Raw genomic sequence first — 17,149 nt, 5'->3', positions numbered from 1 at the left:
TAGACCCCATACAAAATAAAACCTTTATTTTAATTTTCTTGTTTATTTTAATATTTTTACGTAAATTAACTTAAATTACGATAATTGTAACATCAGCATAGAATATTTACAAAATGGAAATACTACGAGAGGATTGGATGCAATGCCGTGATCAATGAAACGAGTTTCTCTTTTTTTTGTGTGGAAAATGTGCAACCTGAGGACAGAATAAGGAAAGTAAGAGAAAAACAACTAAGGAAGTGGAAAAACGCAAGAGGGGTTTTCAGGGGCGCACGATGATCATGTCTAGTTGAGTAGCTAAATGGCATTTTGTTGTGGACTGCGGCGGCTCGACTCGATCGCGATGTCTATCTGCGGCGCAGATGCATCATGGACTCCAGCGAACTGGGGTCCAAGGTGGCGGCGTGCTCCAGATCCTCGCTGCTGGCGTTCTCCTCGGCCACGTTGACGAACGTGCTCGAGAGCTCCCCATTCAGCCGGTTGATGCTGCCCGTTCCAATGTCGTACATGAAGATCTCCTGCTCCGCGGAGGCATCGGTGGATCTGGAAGGGGAAAATTATTAGTTTAGTACTTTGGCTAGGATTGTAACTACCTAAAGTAGAAGCTCACTAGGAAGGACTTACAAGGATGAATATATGGATGAATTTGTAAGGGAAATATCATCATGTTAAAAGCTACTTTAATAGGTATAGAAAACCAAATTTTTGAGACTTTAAAAATTATTATTTGCTGAGATTCTTAAATTGGCAAATGGAGCAATGGATTAATAAAATAAATATTAATAGTTAGAATTCCATGGTTGGCTCCGTTTAATGTTAATCATTTCTTTCAGTTCTTTTTTTGTTTCCATAGAATTTTCTTATTTTTGATTTTTTTCATTTAACAAAAGTTCTAAAAATGTTTTAAAGATTAATCATAAAAGGATTCGAATAGAGCTAAAATAAAACACGATTCAACGATGATTATTTGGGACTATATTGTAAAAAAAAACCCATCCAAACTAGCTTCTACCGAAAAACTAGGAAAATAAGTAAGTCACTCACTTGGTCACCAGCAGAACCACGGACTGCAGTTCCAGATCGGTGCGCGCCTCCTTCTCCAGCCAACGCTTGAAGTTGTCCTTGGTGGGCTTCTTCACCAGCGTCTTGATGAGCTCGCCGCCCAGGAACTTGACCTCCTTGCCGTCGGCACTCCGCGCCTCACTGGTCGAGTGTCCAGGATTCTGGGCCTCCACGGGAGCCAGGACCACCACGCTGACAATCCGCTTGCCCAGCAGCTCCTCGCTGTCGGGAATGGGGAACTGTGCTCCGTTGATTTTCAGTGGGAGGTAGCGGTTGTACTGTTGGCGTTCGGCCAAATCCACTGGGGTCACCACGGTGGCATCGGTGCGCACATACTTATCGCTCACACTCTGACCTTGAGCGGCATCATAGCGAACCACTTTCACATCGAGATCCTGTTTCTGAGGCAACGAGTTGCTCTGCTTCACGCGATCCAGTTGCTTCTCACTGAGAGCCACCTTATCGCCATTGGGTTTGACCACGGTCAAAACTTTGTTGGTCTCGGCAATCTGGGCACCACCACCTGCTCCATAGAAGTGCTGCAGATGCTCGGCGGGCAGGTTCTCCAGTGCAATGTCTCCCTGCTTATCGTAGTCCAGAATGGAGATATCGGCATTGTTCAGGATGCCCGAGGAGAAGAGTTGCTGGCGCAGATCATCGGGCACTTCGTCGGGCAGTTGGAGAAGCGTTTGCGAGGCCTTGCCATCGGGCGAAGATGCGGGAGTGGATGTGGGAGGGGAAACGGGAAGGGGCACTGCAACTGGAGCTGAAACTATCTTGGGAGCCTGCTGAGGCACCTGCTTCTCCTTCTGATTCCGCTGCTCCAGTTCCTTGAACACATCCGAGTGGAAAGTGGACACACTGAAGGGTGAGTTGTCACCAGATGGAGCACTGATCAGCGAGGAAGCTGGCTGCCGGGGCTGCTGGGCAAAGTTGGTGCTGGCCTGAGCCTGCAGAGCCGCCGACTGGGCATTGACATGGACCACTGGCTCATGGGCGGCCTGGGAGTACTGGCTATAGGTCACATAGTTGGTGGATGGAGGCACTGGGGTCACCACCATCACCTTCTGGCCATGAGTGGACTCTGCATAGACGGGAGGCTGCGAAGGAGTTTCGCTGGGGAAGCTGGCGAAGTGAGATTGCTGCTGGGAATGCTGGCCATTCGATGATCCCGCCGTTATGTAGTGTCCAGAGATGGGCTGCTGTACTGTGGGTCCCAAGTTGGGAGCGGGCACATCGTGGATCACCTCATTCCGCGTGCTGCTATAAGAATACTGCTGATGTTGCTGTTGCGCCTGCTGCTGCTGATGTTGCTGTTGCACCTGCTGCTGATATTGCTGCTGTGGTTGCTGCGAGGGGACAATGGGGTTCTGCACAGTCTCCGTGATGTGCTGCTCAAACTTGGGAATGGACTTCAACAACTCCGTCTCCTTGGAAGGCTTAATGTCGAAATAGTTGAGAGCGCTCTGATGATGTTGCTGCTGCGTCTGCTGCTTCTGCTGGGAGTAGTATTCTGGCAGTGGCGTGGGTGAACGCACCACAAACTGCGGCTGCTGCACAAATTGAGGTTGACGCACAAACTGATAAGATTGCTGCTGATGCGGCAACTTCTGTTGCTGTTGTGGCTGATAGTGTTGCTGCTGCTGGTAGTTGGCATTGTCCAGCTTGACGGGCAGAGGCAGGGGTTTCACCTGGGCAACAGGTGCAGGTGTGGGACGGAATTTAACAGGCTGATATGGAGCAGGAGTCACGCTTTTCGGCGGAATTGTGGGAAAGAATGGCACTTGCACTTGCTTGTGGGGCGGTTTTTGATATTGCTGTTGCTGCGGTGCCTGTTGATGCTGCTGGTGTTGCTGCGGTGCTGGTTGCAGGTGTTGCTGTGCTGTCTGCTGATGTTGCTGTTGCTGATGTTGCTGATGTTGCTGTTGATGCTGCTGCTGTTGATGTGGCTGCTGCTGTTGATGTTGCTGTGGTTGATGTTGCTGTTGGTGATGCTGCTGCTGTGGGTACTGTTGATTGTGGTTAATATAGTACTGCGACTGTTGCACCAGCTTATTGAAAATGGTCTGCGAAGAAGTTGAGGGCAGTTGTTGCTGGGTGATGCTGGGGCGATGTTGCTGTTGCACCTGTGGTGCTGGCTTTGGATAACTTGGAGGTGGACCCACAAGTGCCGCTGGCGGCCTGAAGTAGTTGCTGCCGTGTTGAGTGGGCAATTGCTGCTGTTGCTGGTAGTTAATGGGCGACTGTTGGTAGTTGCTGCCAAAGAGAAGATTGGAAATGGGTCCTGGAGCCCGGCCAAAATTGTTCTCTCGTCCGTAATCCGCGCGTGTGTTGCTCAGGAATCCACCCTCCGATTTGGAGGACACCGAAGGTGGCAAGGCCACCACTTGGCGCTGGATGCTCTCGGCATCGTGCTCCTCCAGGATGTGACCCGTCTGGTGCTGATTCTCCGCTCCAAATGACACATGAATGCCGGAGTTGCTGTGGAATTTCTCGGAATCCGGATGGATGATGGTGCGCAGGGTGGTAGACTTCACTGGTGGCAATGGAGTAACCGGATACTGGATGACCTCCTCCTCCTCCTCCTCTTCCTCCTCATTATCGTCGTTATTCAACGAGGCAATGGGCGACTCCAAGTGCAACTTGTTGTTCTGATCCTTCTTGTAGTTCACATAAAACACATGCACCTTCTCCTTCTTCTTCTTTTTCTTGGTCACAATTGGCTGGGCAGGCTCTTCGGCCAAAGTCTCATTGGCATCCTTGATGATGATCTCGATGATGGGTTCCGGAGCCTCCAAGTACTGCGGATATTGAGCATAAGCGGGTCCAAAGTTGCCTGGATATTGAGCTGGAATTTAAAAGGGTTTCGTTTTAGTTTTATAAATTAATTTTATAATGTTTTCATTTTCACAGAATTGTATTGAAATCGTTTCTCTCATTAAGATACGTGCAAAAACATTTCCCCTTTTTTATATTCCCAATCGAAATAAGTCGAATTAATTTGTAATTTTTTTTTAATGACTGGTATTTTGCGAAATCGAATTCCATTAGTGTCTGTGAAAATGAAAACCAGATCTTTCCGGTTTGCTTACCAATTGCATTTTGGCCATTATAGTAGCCAGTCTGGGGATAATAGCTGGCCGAATTGTCCACATAGCCAGCCCTCCTACTGGCCACTTCGGGATACAGATAGCCCGCATTGCCAAAGTCATACAGCGTTCTCTTGCCACGATTCTCGCCCGGCTTTAAAGCCTTCGATTGGCGGGTGGTGGATGTGGTTGTGGCCTTGGAGGCAGGCGAAGCCGAGGGAGAAGGCTGTTTGGTGGCCTTTTCCGGCTCAGCTTTTGGCTTGGTCTCTGTTTTTGGCTTCGCCGAGGTGGTGGTACTGGTGGTGGTGGAGGAGGATGAGGCTTTGGCTGTGGCTCCAATGACCAACAGCGCCAGCGCCAACTGCAAATTGAATAGAAAGTTGAGGATTAGTACTGGAACCAAAATATTTTAATTAAAACTTCGTGGAACTCAAATTTATTTTTGGATTAGGCCATAGCCAAAGATACTAATCGGCATTGAAAGCGAAATTTATTCGGGGGAATTTGTTGGAAGCCAAAACATCTGAGCAATCTGAAAGATGCCCATAAATCTTCCAGATAAATCTCACTGCCATGTAAACACACATGGCTCCTGGAAACAAATATTTTAATTGATATCTAGTGGACAAGGTCGAGACCCCGACAAAAGCCCAAAAACGAACCCAAAACATAAAAAAACACTTTTACCGGCTGAAATAGAAGATGGCAAAGCAAATTGGTGAATGCCAAAAAAGGCGAATTAAAAACGCAATAAACTCGAACATCACCAGTTAACGAAGCCGCAACAAATTAGCCCAGCAAAAACTATTTTTTCACTTTTGCATTGGGTCAATGTCAAGTTGAGGCTGTGAGTTGGAGATGGAAATGAAATGAAATGGAGAGGCTGGGATTGAGTTGTTGACCACAGAATTGACAAACCGCCAACTTGATGGTCTAAAGGCAAGGCAAAGCAAGGCTCAAGCATTTCAATTCGGCCCGGTTTCGCCTTTTAATTTTATATATCGCTATGCGGATCATCGGCGAACTTGGAGCCGAAAGACTTTGAGTCATCATCAGTCATCGAGTGGCGGAAGAGGCAGCCCGGCCTTTCTGGCTTAGCCGTGAAAGTTGCCCTGAAGTGCGGCGACGAATTTCAATTGACCGCGGGAGCCGCTTTCTGGCCACGCCCACGCAAAAATGCCAAACGAGACAAAAGGAAAACTCAATTCTGTCTTGAATTTTTCACCGAACTTTCCAAAACTGCACTTGGACTGCAAATGTCAGCCAGAAATCACCTGAATTTCTGTGTGTGAGTGAGTGTGTGTGGGCGTTTGACATTTGATTTGTATCTATATAATAAAGTACGAGTGCGGGTATAAAACATTTTGATGGCTGCGCAGAAAGTGAAGTGAAAATAATACACACTCGACGGACAATGAGCGTTACCCACTGCCATAAAGATCGGGGTTTTAACCCAGTTGAGCTCTGTCGATCGGTGGCGTATGCGCAATCTCACGGCAGTAGTCTCGCCTGATTATGGCATCCGAGTCGCATTGTGTTTTGATTTTGCTTTAGGGCGGGAGGCGTCCGAAGTGTCATGTCAAAACGGAAGCTGTGAGATCTTGTTTTGACAGCCTCGCCGACAGCCTGATCCTTTGTTTTCACAGTTTTAACGCAGACATTTTGACAGCTTAATGAAGCTCTTTTAATTGCAATTACAGGCTGCAATGATGTCACTGCTCTACTACACTCACTTTGGATGGATTATTTTGTGAGGGGAGGGGGGTCATAGTTATGCCACAACCTTTGCGCGCCACATATGCTAATCAGTGGAAGCCCACACAAACAAACCGATTATCCAACAGTCACTTCCCAAAGAAACTGTCACATTACCATACCCGACCGTCGAACTGACCTATGGATAACTTCCAGTAGTCCAGCTGCTGCAACGCACACACTCCGCTGACCACATACAATGGGCAAATGTCAAAGATTTGCCAAAACAAAGCCAAACAAAATATGAAAAAGACATAAGTAACAAAAAAAGAGAGAAATAATCAAATCAACATCACCATCGACAGACAGCACGAACAGTCAAAAGCAGTTCATGAAAAGAAAGATGCTAACAATGGGAGAAAGTTACACACCATGGCACTCTTGGTAAAAAGCCATCAAAATTCATCTCAAGCCAAAGCCCCAAAATACTCGACAGCTGAACTCGCACATTAACATAACGAAAATGTTTACAAGCCAATAAATCTAAGAGAGTTTTCCTCCATTTGGCCAAAAAGGCGAGCATTACGCAACCAGGCCAAGACAAAAAATTTATTAATGAATAAGCGGTAGAAACCCGAAAATCTTTGGCAAGCATTTAGTGGGCAAGTGTAAATCAACGGCAGACACTTCTCTAACTGCTGCTGTTGTGCAATGGCTCAAATGGGTTGGTAAGGAGATGGGATGGCTAACCAGTTGACCGACCGCAGGACTAACAACTTGTGGCATGTGGCTAAAAGAGCCAAGTGGCAGCTACAACTGATTGCCGGCACGTTTCTGCGGTTGGTTTTTCGCTTGTTTTCTTGGTGTTTTAATGTTTGCCATTCGCTGTTTGCGTTGGTGTTCGAGACGATTGGCCAAGTGAAATCTGGCCGACAACTTGTCTGAATTTGCAACTGACAAATAGCCAGGGAAGTTCTCATGTAAATTGTGTTTATTTTCGGCTGCTTTGTTGTCTGAACGTATCATAAGCCAAAGAAAACACGACGAGGAGAAAAAAAAAACCCCCCTTGCACTTGATGATACACAGTTATGATATGTGCCAGTTGATCTGCCATTGTTAGGCCGTCTGTCATGTGAATAGATTGCAGATTGCAGATTGCACAGACAATCAGCCTGTGACACGGCACAATTATTCTGGCCCACAACTTGAAAGTCATCTTCGTGCGAACCACCAGCAGTTAGCAGTTAGCCCAGAATCGCAACTTGTCTGCAGGCCAATTATCCGAGTGGCTAGGAACGTCAGTCATCGCAAAGTGATGCAAAAGTTGCCAAAGAACATAAGACATTAGCATTAACCGTAACTGACATCATTTCCCATTCCCCAAAAAAAAAAAAATAATAAGTTATAAGTATAAGTCACAGAGAAAAGAAACCGAAGCGGATGTAAATAATGCGTCACTTTCGCGTTCGTTTTCGCGCGAAATTGCCAACAATCTGGTAAATCCTTATAATTAAATCCCAGGCCCTGGTTGCATAAGCCGGCAGCTGTCCAAATGGAATAACTGTAGCGCGACCAACAGATAGGAATGAAGAAAGGAAGTTAGCGCTCAAATTGAGGTGTAGAAAATGTGAGACTTGCGAAAACAAACGAAAGACTGAAGCGACAAACTTGCCATGCGAGATCACAGACCCCACCAATTCGCTAAGCCGAACTAAATGGTGTAAAAAACCCGTGTACGAAAATAAAACATTTATCGTTTTCCAGCCGTCATTGTGTCTTAGAAGTGGCATACGACCAACGAAAACGGAAGTTAGCGACACGCCAGCCGGGAAAATGTGGACCAGGCCATAAACCATTTCGCGGGGGGGGGCTGCAGTTTCAGATAACGCCAAAACGATGACGGCGCGGAGAAACAAAAGGTGAAAAATATGATGAATTATTAAATGAGAAGAAAAATGAAAGTGTTTTTGGGCTTCTTCTGCTGCTGCTGCTTCTCAGTCGGGTTAAGTGCACACAGAGAAAAAATTCACACGCAAAACATTTCAAGCTGCCTTTACCTTCTTTCAAAATATCCATTTGTGCTAAATCACTCTAATAAAAATAATTAAATACTTTGGGGAGCTTAAGTGTTTTTTGCCCAAATGGGAAATCAATTTGTGATTACCTTTGGAATCTCTGTTAGTTATCTAAAATCAAATGTTTAATTTGTACTGCAGCTGTTGCTTAATTTGAAATTTGCGTTACAGCCCAAGGCACAATGTTGGCTTTTAAATAAATCAATAAAATTCAAAATTAAATTATATTTAATATATTGTTATTTAAAATTTAATTTGGTATAATGTCGAAAACTACAGCTACAGCTGTTGTAATTTTATTTTTAGATTAAATACAATTTTGATTTTTAAAACCTTTAAAGCTATATACGAATAAATAAAGTAATATAAAAGTGAAAGCATTCTTCACTAATGAAATTATGTTCCAAATAATGTATTTATTAATATCGATATTTTTTAATACAGATATTTTTTTAAACAATTTGTATTATTCATTAGTCGAGTAATTAATAGATTTCATAAGGCGCCCAGAAAATATCTCTCAGCATTAAGATGTCGTTCATACTATTGAGATAAGTTCCGTTTTTAAATGACCCACTGAAATGCCAAAGAGCTATTTTGGTGTGAAAACTATCTTGAATAATGACCAATTTGTGAGCTATTTTTACTGTGCATGGATTGGCCCCGAGAAAGCTGGCCGGCGGACGTTGGTCCACCTGAGCCGACAAGTGGCAACATTTCGTGTGCGTGCCCCGTGGAAGCCGATCAGCGGGTGTGGGAAGCGGTCTTAGCGGGTCGGACCTGTGCGTGAGCCAGGCCAAGCTGATCTGCATAATGGTCACTACTGTCGAATGATGGGAGATGGGGCTGCATAGCTCGGAATCCGGTACACGCCACAACCAATGTAAAAGTTGTCCAACAACCCAGCCAAGGGATCTCGACTTCAAATGGGGGAGCTATGGAATTGATTGCAGACTTTTCCTCATTCAAATGAGGGCGCTGAAGTCCAGAGATCTCAATTGTAATCTGACCATTGCAATTCATTTCATATTTCTCCCATTTTGTGCAATATTGGCAATGTGTCAATTGCAAATTACCGAGTAATGAGTAAATGAGTAAATTGAAAGGCAATCGAACAAATATTGCGTATTGGCAGTGACAACAACAGGTTATGCAAACGGCGACAAATCAAGCAAATTAGCTGGTAAGACGCGAGTGACCAGGCAACACCTTCGAGTGTGCCTACTAGTGGCCACCAGTGGCTACAAACAATTGGCCACCGTCAGTGCAAATATTGCCACCGAAAGGAGACGAAAACAAAAGACTTAGGCAACGAACTCGTGGATCGTCTTGTGGCCTGGTGGAAATGAAAGGTAGGTCCTAATTTAGCAGCCAATCAAATGATACAATCCCAATTAACTAACCAATTCCAAAAACCCATTTCTGTTGAGGGCGGTCAGTGGCAGGCGCTCTGCTGACTTTTTATGTCTTTCCTGATAATTACTTAACTGCGGTGACGAGCTAAGCGATGAGCAAGGTCGTTGCATAAAATAAATAAAAATCAAATAAACAATCAGTAACCCTCAAAGGAAAAAGCTCGCATAAATTAAACAAACCTGGTCGCTGATAGTCAGCCGGAACCGCGTTGAACTCTGGCCGCATTCACGACCAATTGCGTAATACTCTCTTTCGCCCTCTCATCGCCGGTGAAAAGACAAATAATTAAGAGGCCCCAAACATGTTAACGCCACAAATTAGTAGGCAGCCTAATCGAGATCCGAGCAATTTCGGTTCATCATTAATATTCATGGGGAATGGGGATGGGGAATGGGAATGCGTGCAGTCTGCAGTTCAAGATGCTGGTCTCTTGAGCAATATTTAATTAAATAAATATACGAGTACAAGCCCGCACGATGACCACCGAATTGCGGATACTTGTACATTGTAATTGCGCGCCAAACAGAAAATTGTCTGCGGTCGAAAACCGCATTCCCAAATATGAATTCGTGTGTCGCCGCAACCCCATCGGTACATCGGTACATTCACATCTCGACGGTCCAAGAGCCGAATAACTGGCAACTGGCAACTGGCCACTGGCAACTCGTCTTCAATTGCAAAGTTTTCCTTTATTCGGTGAGCATCTTTCGATGGCAGCAAGGAAATAATTGAACGAGAAGTGAAAGGTGCATTCCTTGTTTAAGGAAAACATCACAGGGCTGCACTTGCCGAAACTTTCGGACGGCAATCCAAATACATAATAATAATCGAATCAAAATCCAAATCCCATTTTGAAGACGAAATAAATCCAATCAACTTTCTACACTCCAAGCAACAAATGGACAGTTTGCATGCGTGCAGCATATTAAAATATGCTCAGCCTCGGCCTATTTGGGGAACCACTAGTTTTTGATATTGGACGAGGGGAAAAGACACAACAGGTGCTGAAGTGAGCGAGTGTCGTGAATAGCCGCTGGCCAAAAAGCCTCGAACAGAAAGCCAGCCCATTCTTCTTGGCTCAACAAACATGCGCAATGACAATCAGCATTTTCTTTTTTTCCACTTGCCCGAAAATTAGCCATGAAATACTCGTACTTTTCTTTACATACAATCCCCCAAATAATGACTTTCTGGGGCAGCTTCACTTTGGCATTTATTTGGAACTGCATTGAATTTGGACAGCAGAAAAGAAGTTCAATAAACGAAGCCACTTACAAGTCTTTTGTAAAGGTTACACATATCATGATCCAAATAGCAATGGCAGCCATTAATGATCATCACGGGGATTTTCGGCCGCAAAAGTTTAGAGTCATCTCTGACTGCTTTTGCAAAAGCCATTTCTGATGGCCATTTGGCGCCTCGCTTTTGAAAGGCAGACGAACACACAGAGACACGGACAGACACACAGACAAACCGAGATCGAAAGGAGGACAATTTGGATGTGATCTCGGAGATCTCGGTCTCGTGTTGATTTTACTGATGATGCAGATGAAGACGCTAAATGAGCGCAGCAGTTCTCCAGCAGGTGGCTGATTGCATGTGATTTCATATTGCAAAAGGAATATGATTGTGTAAATTACAAGATGCACAGAAAAAAAAATATTTTAAAGATAGAAATATAATAACCAAGTTAAAAGTTCTTCAGAAATAGAAGAAATCGCTAATAATATCCTTTTAAATATAAAGTGAAATCGCAAAATTTTACTGCATAAAATATAGGTGCTATATTAAAAGTGAAATTTTCGATTTCTTAAAAAATATATATATTTCCATACCTTGAGTATATTGTACTATACTTTTATTTTTATTTAATTATATGAATGAATTCATCTTCTCTTATGGAAGAAATCAATTCAAAACATCATAAAGTTAAATACCCTTGTCAAATTTGATTTTAGGGAAACAAGAAAAGACCGTGAAAAGATTATGTTATAAGAAAACAAAATCTTTTGTAAATCAATAAAAATGACATTACTAATCTCCATATTTCCTTTTGTTATGAATATTTACCAGTTCTCTGATGTTATGAAAAATCTACCAATTAATCAAAAAATCAAATGAGTTGATGTGGGCAGAAAATCCCCATGATTAAATTTGAGGCCAAAAAAGTTGTTAATGCTAAAAAAAACTTTGGCAATATTACATGGAAAAGTGCAAATCAGGCAATGGCAGTGCTAACAAGAGTGGTGGAAACAATAGGACAGTTTTCTGGGCAAATCCGCACATGTGCGGATCGCATGGATGTACTATATAGAGATCCATGAGATAGGCAGACATTTCTTCGCGTAACAAGTGCCAAGTTGAAGTCTTGGAGTCGCGGCAGCCGGAAGGCAATTTACACTTGGCTTACTTCGCTTACTTTTGTTTGCGCCCTGTAATGGAATGACACGATTTGTCAATGTCAACGATGGGGAAGAGGTCGCAGATCGCAGGTCAAGCCAGCGATGACACCTCTGCAGATTAATGAGCCTCGACGGGGTTACATAAGTAGCCACTTAATAAAGAAAATAGGTGTTAAGACCACCCACTTACCAAAAATGGCAGAGTTCTCATCGCGACAGGATGCAATTTAATCCCGAGTCCTCGTTGATGCAAACAGCTGCTGAAAATCAAAACTATATTTAATAAGCACTCGCGTCAAGTCAGATTAACTATATATATAAAATATAGAAGATCTTGCACTGCACCCACTCTTTCTGGCGATTATCCTTGGACGCGGATCAGGATATACACTCGCAATTGGGAGACACGCGCGGAGCAATTGTTTCAATCGCAACCAGGCCGAGTCGCTGCCGTATTGTAACTGAAACTTCAAGTCGAATGTGGCCAACAGCTTGGCCAAAACGAAGACGAAGCCAGCGAAAGAGAGAGAGAGAGGGAGAGGGAGAAGGCCGAGAGAGTTTCAATCTCTTCGCCAGTTGAAGATGGTCCCTCTCACCACGTGGTGAGTTTTGCCGTTCGACTTGAAGATTCCAATACCAGATTCAAGTATTCTCAATCAAAGCATCGAAAGTGAATCTGGATGCCAGCAGTAAAGACAACAACACCACGGTCGATTTTACTTTCAATGGCAAATGCTTCAGTTGAGGAAATGAAAGAGAGTAGCCCGTAATGAAACCGAAATTGTGCCGCCAGCTGTCTGGTCAATGTGTGTTAAAATCGCCGGCAAAATGTCGGACAAACAAACCCAAAAGTGGGATCATTAAGAGAGCCACGCCAAAAATACAATGCTTGGGCCCAACAACAACAACAACAACAATATACAAAAATGATCCAAAACAAAAACACAATCGAAGACCTAATGAACGGCTTGTGCAGATTTCGGTGGCTCTTGGCTGTTGTTTTATGGCTCCTTGGATTACAAGCGATTTGACAAGCCATACAAAAGAGTAGGGAGTGAAAGGAAGTGTAACCAGTTTCGTGAAATTATCATAATAAGCAGTTCTTATGCCATAAAATTATATTGGGCTAGTGGGGCAAATTAAATAGGTTCGAGTTATTTTTGGAAACTCATTTTGAGGTTGTTATTCCTTAAGACCTCTTAAAAATGTTAAAATTTAAGCAGCATGCTTATTTTTTGATTACCTTTATCCAATAACAAAACAAGATTTGTTTAATGAAAACAGAATGGCTAAAAATATTTTTAAAATGACAAACATTCAGATTAAACTATTTTAAATATACATATACATAATCTACATATATATTTATTACAACATTTTTTAATTACCACAAAGATTGAAAAGTTGCCTTCATTCACAGCAGACAATTAGCATCTTTTTTTAAAGCCATTGTGAAACTGTGTTAAACAGTTTAATTTATAATAGAAGGGGGACTTTATAAATACAAAATTTGCCATTTATGTTGAAGAATAATATTTGTTAAACAAAATAAAATTGGCTAAATATGCAACACAACCTTTAAATACTGCTTTGTATTTTGTCAATTGATTATTTAATGTGCTGTTAATGACTATAATAAAGTTTGTTACGACGCAAAATCAAATTTAAAAATGAACTGTAATTAACTTTATACAATTAACAACAATTAATTTTCAAAAGCATTACGAAATTGCAAATAAACAAGTTAATAGACTTCTAGGAAAATGTAGTCCATTAAATAACACTCCGTAGGTTACCAATCAAAGACTTTATCGGTTTCCTTTGAAGTGTGATTACTAAGAAAATATTTTGGTTGAAAAATATTGAACAATGTTCGACTGGCAGTGCAACTGGTTAGCAATGTAAACATTTACCGGCCATAAACAGCGAAATTCGCCACACACTCGCACGCACGAAAGCCATTACAGCCAAATCAAGCATACGCAGTGTGGAGCGGGCCAACGGCAACAGCAAGTGACAACAAAGCATTTCGAGTGGCTGCAGTTGCCGTTGCAGCGGAGATGAGTTGTGCTCCACAGCTGGTCATGGCCAGGCAATTTGCAGTAACCAAAAATCAATGACCGACCGGTTTTGCATAGGCTTTCGGTGCTGGTTGTCGATGGTAACGTAACAACTTTCGCTTCAACGTCATTCGCAGCGGAGAGCAAAATGGCAAAAGGCAGGCCAAGAGATAAAGCTGCGATATCATCGCCACTCGATGATGAAGCAGAAGAAATTCAGTTTCAGTGTCGCCTTCGCCTTCGACTTTGCCTTTGCCATAGTCTTTATTCCCTCTTGATATCCCAAATCTCAAATCTCGTTTGTGTATTGGCCAAAAACGCATGGCGTTCGGACCAGTTTGCGGCAGTTCGGAAGTGCAGCTGCATGCCGGGGAAGCGCCTCATTTGAATAATTGAAATCCACTTGCACTGCAATTAAGAGCATAAAAACGAAATGTTTGCGTTTCTACACTTTCCATGCGGGACAACCCGTCCAAGTCACAAAAATCGAATGCAATGAGCCTGACTTGGCTCAAATTGCCGGAAAATTTCGTTTCAGCAATCGAATTGTCTGTCTGCCCAGCGCTCTTAAGACATGCATCGAAATGGAAATGCACTTGATGTTCGAGTTCATTTACGAGTTTGCAGCGGAAGTTGTTAAAGGCCTTTTGAGAAATTCAAATGGGGCAATCTCACGCACAAGGCCAACACATTCTGTTTTCTTTATGTTTGCTTTACCCCCAGGAGCAGACATTCTCACTTAAATGAATCTCGTTTCCCGCATAAATGTCACACAAACACTTCAGAGTGCCGCCGTTAATAGCCATACACGTTGAACACGAAAATTGCATGACAACCAGATATACGAAGACATACATGGTTTTTAAATACCTTTCAAATGGTTTGTGGTTAAAAGGTTACTCTTCATTTTGTGGTATTTTTGTACTTTGGCAAATAAAAAGGACTCGTCCTGTGAGAACCACCAACAGTTTCGTGATGGCTCTGGAATGGCTAGTCATCTTTCTTAGCTGCTTTGCACAGCTAAGTGCCGCGTTTTTCAACAATACTCACCCCAGAGATCTTGAGTTGGAGAATAGGTTACTACGGGTACTTTTAAGGTTTAATTTGGAAGAAGAATTCAATACTCTGCTGGTCTATGGAGAAGAATGTGTGTTCCATTCATTACTAAGACACTTAAGAGTACCCACAGTTATTGCTGCCTCAGGCAGCACAAATTACAATTGGAGTTTTAGTACCTCGACCCTAATACTAACTTGTGAATCGAATGCGGAGAACGAAGAGAATTCCTACACTCTACTAAAGTTACAGAGAACCAGACGGCTTATATATCTGCAGAATACGATTCCACCAGAGTCTATTTGTAGGAAATACTCACTCAAGGAGCAACACAACATTGCCATGGTCAAGTCTAACTTTGTTCAGTCGGATATCATTTACTCCTGTCGCTTCTTTCAGACACCCAACTTCGAAGAGATACTCTTCTTCGAGGATCAACCTGTCTACATTGAGAACTTTAAGAATATGCATGGATCTGCTATAAAAACAGTGCCTGATCTCTTGGTGCCTCGAACCATGGTGTACAAAGATAAAAAGACTGGAGAGACCAAGATGAGAGGTTACCTGGCCAACATGATGAACACCTATGTCCAGAAATTGAATGCCAGTCTGCAGTTTATAAACATAACAGAGTTGGGTGTAAAAAAGGCCAGTGTGATTGATATAATGAATTGGGCAAGGCAGGATTTGCTGGACATTGGCACCGCATTGTCCAGTTCCATGCAGTTCAAGGGCACAGATGAAGTGTGGTATCCCTACTTGCTCACTGGCTACTGCCTGATGGTTCCAGTCCCTGCCAAGCTGCCCTACAATCAGGTTTACTCGATGATAGTGGATCCGGTGGTTCTCAGCATTATCTTTGTGATGCTGTGCGTGTTCTCGATCCTGATAATCTATACACAAAACCTTTCCTGGCGGAACCTTACTTTGGCTAATGTCCTGCTGAATGACAAAAGTCTTCGCGGACTTTTGGGCCAATCATTTCCATTTCCCCCGAACCCCAGTAAGCACCTCAAACTGATTATATTTGTTTTGTGCTTCGCCAGCGTTATGATCACCACCATGTACGAGGCCTATTTGCAATCCTACTTCACTCGTCCTCCATCCGAGCCATATATTCATGCCTTCCGGGACATTGGAAACTTTTCGCAAAAGATGGCCATCAGCAGGATGGAAGTTAATGTCCTAACGACATTGAACAATTCACATTTTCGGGAAATAAGCGAGGATCACCTGCTGATCTACGAAGACTGGTCGGAGTATCTAGTGCTGCGTGACTCCTTCAATACGAGCTTTATCTTTCCGGTTTCTGTGGACCGATGGAGTGCCTACGAGGAGCAGCAGAAGTTCTTCGCCGAACCTGCTTTTTACCTGGCCACCGATCTGTGCTTCAATCAGCTAATGCTATTCAGTCCCCCGATGCGGCGGTTCTTGCCACATCGCCACCTCTTCGAGGAACACATGATGCGGCAGCAAGAGTTCGGCATGGTGGCATTATGGAAGAGCCGCAGCTTCTCTGTAATGGTTGAGTTGGGCCTGGCCTCCATGAAGGACCTCAGTCACATGAAAACAATTGAGGAAAGCCTTCTGCTGGATGATGTTTCCTGGATACTCAAGCTTTACTTGGGAGCGATGGCACTGAGTATTTGCTGCTTCCTACTGGAGATATCGCGATGCGGTGAAAGGTGGAGTCGGTTTTGGAGACGCAGAAGGTGAACAAGAATTGGGTAATGAATTGCGTACGAAACTGTAATTTTTGACATTGTATTAAGGAAATAAACGTGAAAATTAAACACTTCGATATTTGTTTACTTAAAAAAACAAGAAGATGGGAATATTTCTGATAACTTAAAGTAAAAAAGCGGCAACTAATCGTTGACTTATTTTGTGCCAAGGCGAACTTTTCATCATTTTCTGTGCGGTCTGAACTTAATTTAAGGCTGGCTAACAAAATTAGAAAAAATAGGTGAATTACAAAAGGAAACAAAGCACACGTAATCTATCTCTAATTCTGATTAATAGTAGTTTTGCTGACCCAATTAAACAAATGCATTTTTAAAACAAACCAATCATGGGTTGAACCCTAACCCTTTGGGCATGTTAACACAATGGAAGAAACATGACAGGTGCATGTCAAACCAACATGCACAATATATCCGACAAAATGAGTGGAATTCACGAGATTTTCAACAGTTTAGTGTAGACCATGGATTGGTTAATTGTCCTACTCCTCTGCCTTGGGAATTCAAGGGCACAATTATCAAGTGTAACCGATACACATAACACAGACCTA

At 43.1% G+C, this 17,149-nt stretch overlaps 2 protein-coding genes across 4 annotated transcripts; one reads left to right on the top strand and one right to left on the bottom strand.

Annotated features, from left to right (window-relative positions):
* Nucleotides 1-31: 31 nt before the first annotated feature.
* LOC108039907 (mediator of RNA polymerase II transcription subunit 15) lies at nucleotides 32-12,183 on the bottom strand. Of its 3 annotated transcripts, none has more exons than XM_017117082.1 (5): nucleotides 12,090-12,183; nucleotides 11,931-12,013; nucleotides 4,155-4,512; nucleotides 1,045-3,910; nucleotides 32-543 (listed from the first exon to the last, which is right to left on the bottom strand). In XM_017117082.1, exons 2-5 carry the CDS (start codon nucleotides 11,949-11,951, stop codon nucleotides 348-350), a joined length of 3,441 nt encoding a protein of 1,146 aa, XP_016972571.1. In that variant the 5' UTR covers nucleotides 11,952-12,013; nucleotides 12,090-12,183; the 3' UTR covers nucleotides 32-347. The 3 variants fall into 3 exon arrangements, with proteins under 3 accessions (XP_016972571.1, XP_016972569.1, XP_016972570.1); XM_017117080.1 differs by having other exon boundaries at nucleotides 11,931-12,000; XM_017117081.1 differs by having other exon boundaries at nucleotides 11,931-11,997.
* Nucleotides 12,184-14,775: 2,592 nt separating this feature from the next.
* On the top strand, nucleotides 14,776-16,572 carry LOC108039781. The gene has a single exon (XM_017116866.1). The coding sequence runs from the start codon at nucleotides 14,776-14,778 to the stop codon at nucleotides 16,570-16,572; it is 1,797 nt and encodes a 598-aa protein (XP_016972355.1).
* The last annotated feature ends 577 nt before the right edge of the window (nucleotides 16,573-17,149 follow it).

This window comes from Drosophila rhopaloa, unplaced genomic scaffold (assembly GCF_018152115.1).
Source record: "Drosophila rhopaloa isolate 14029-0021.01 unplaced genomic scaffold, ASM1815211v1 contig_115, whole genome shotgun sequence".
Lineage (NCBI taxonomy): Eukaryota > Metazoa > Arthropoda > Insecta > Diptera > Drosophilidae > Drosophila > Drosophila rhopaloa.
Note: the sequence above shows the minus strand (reverse complement) of the source record. Positions and strands in the feature narration are given on the sequence as shown.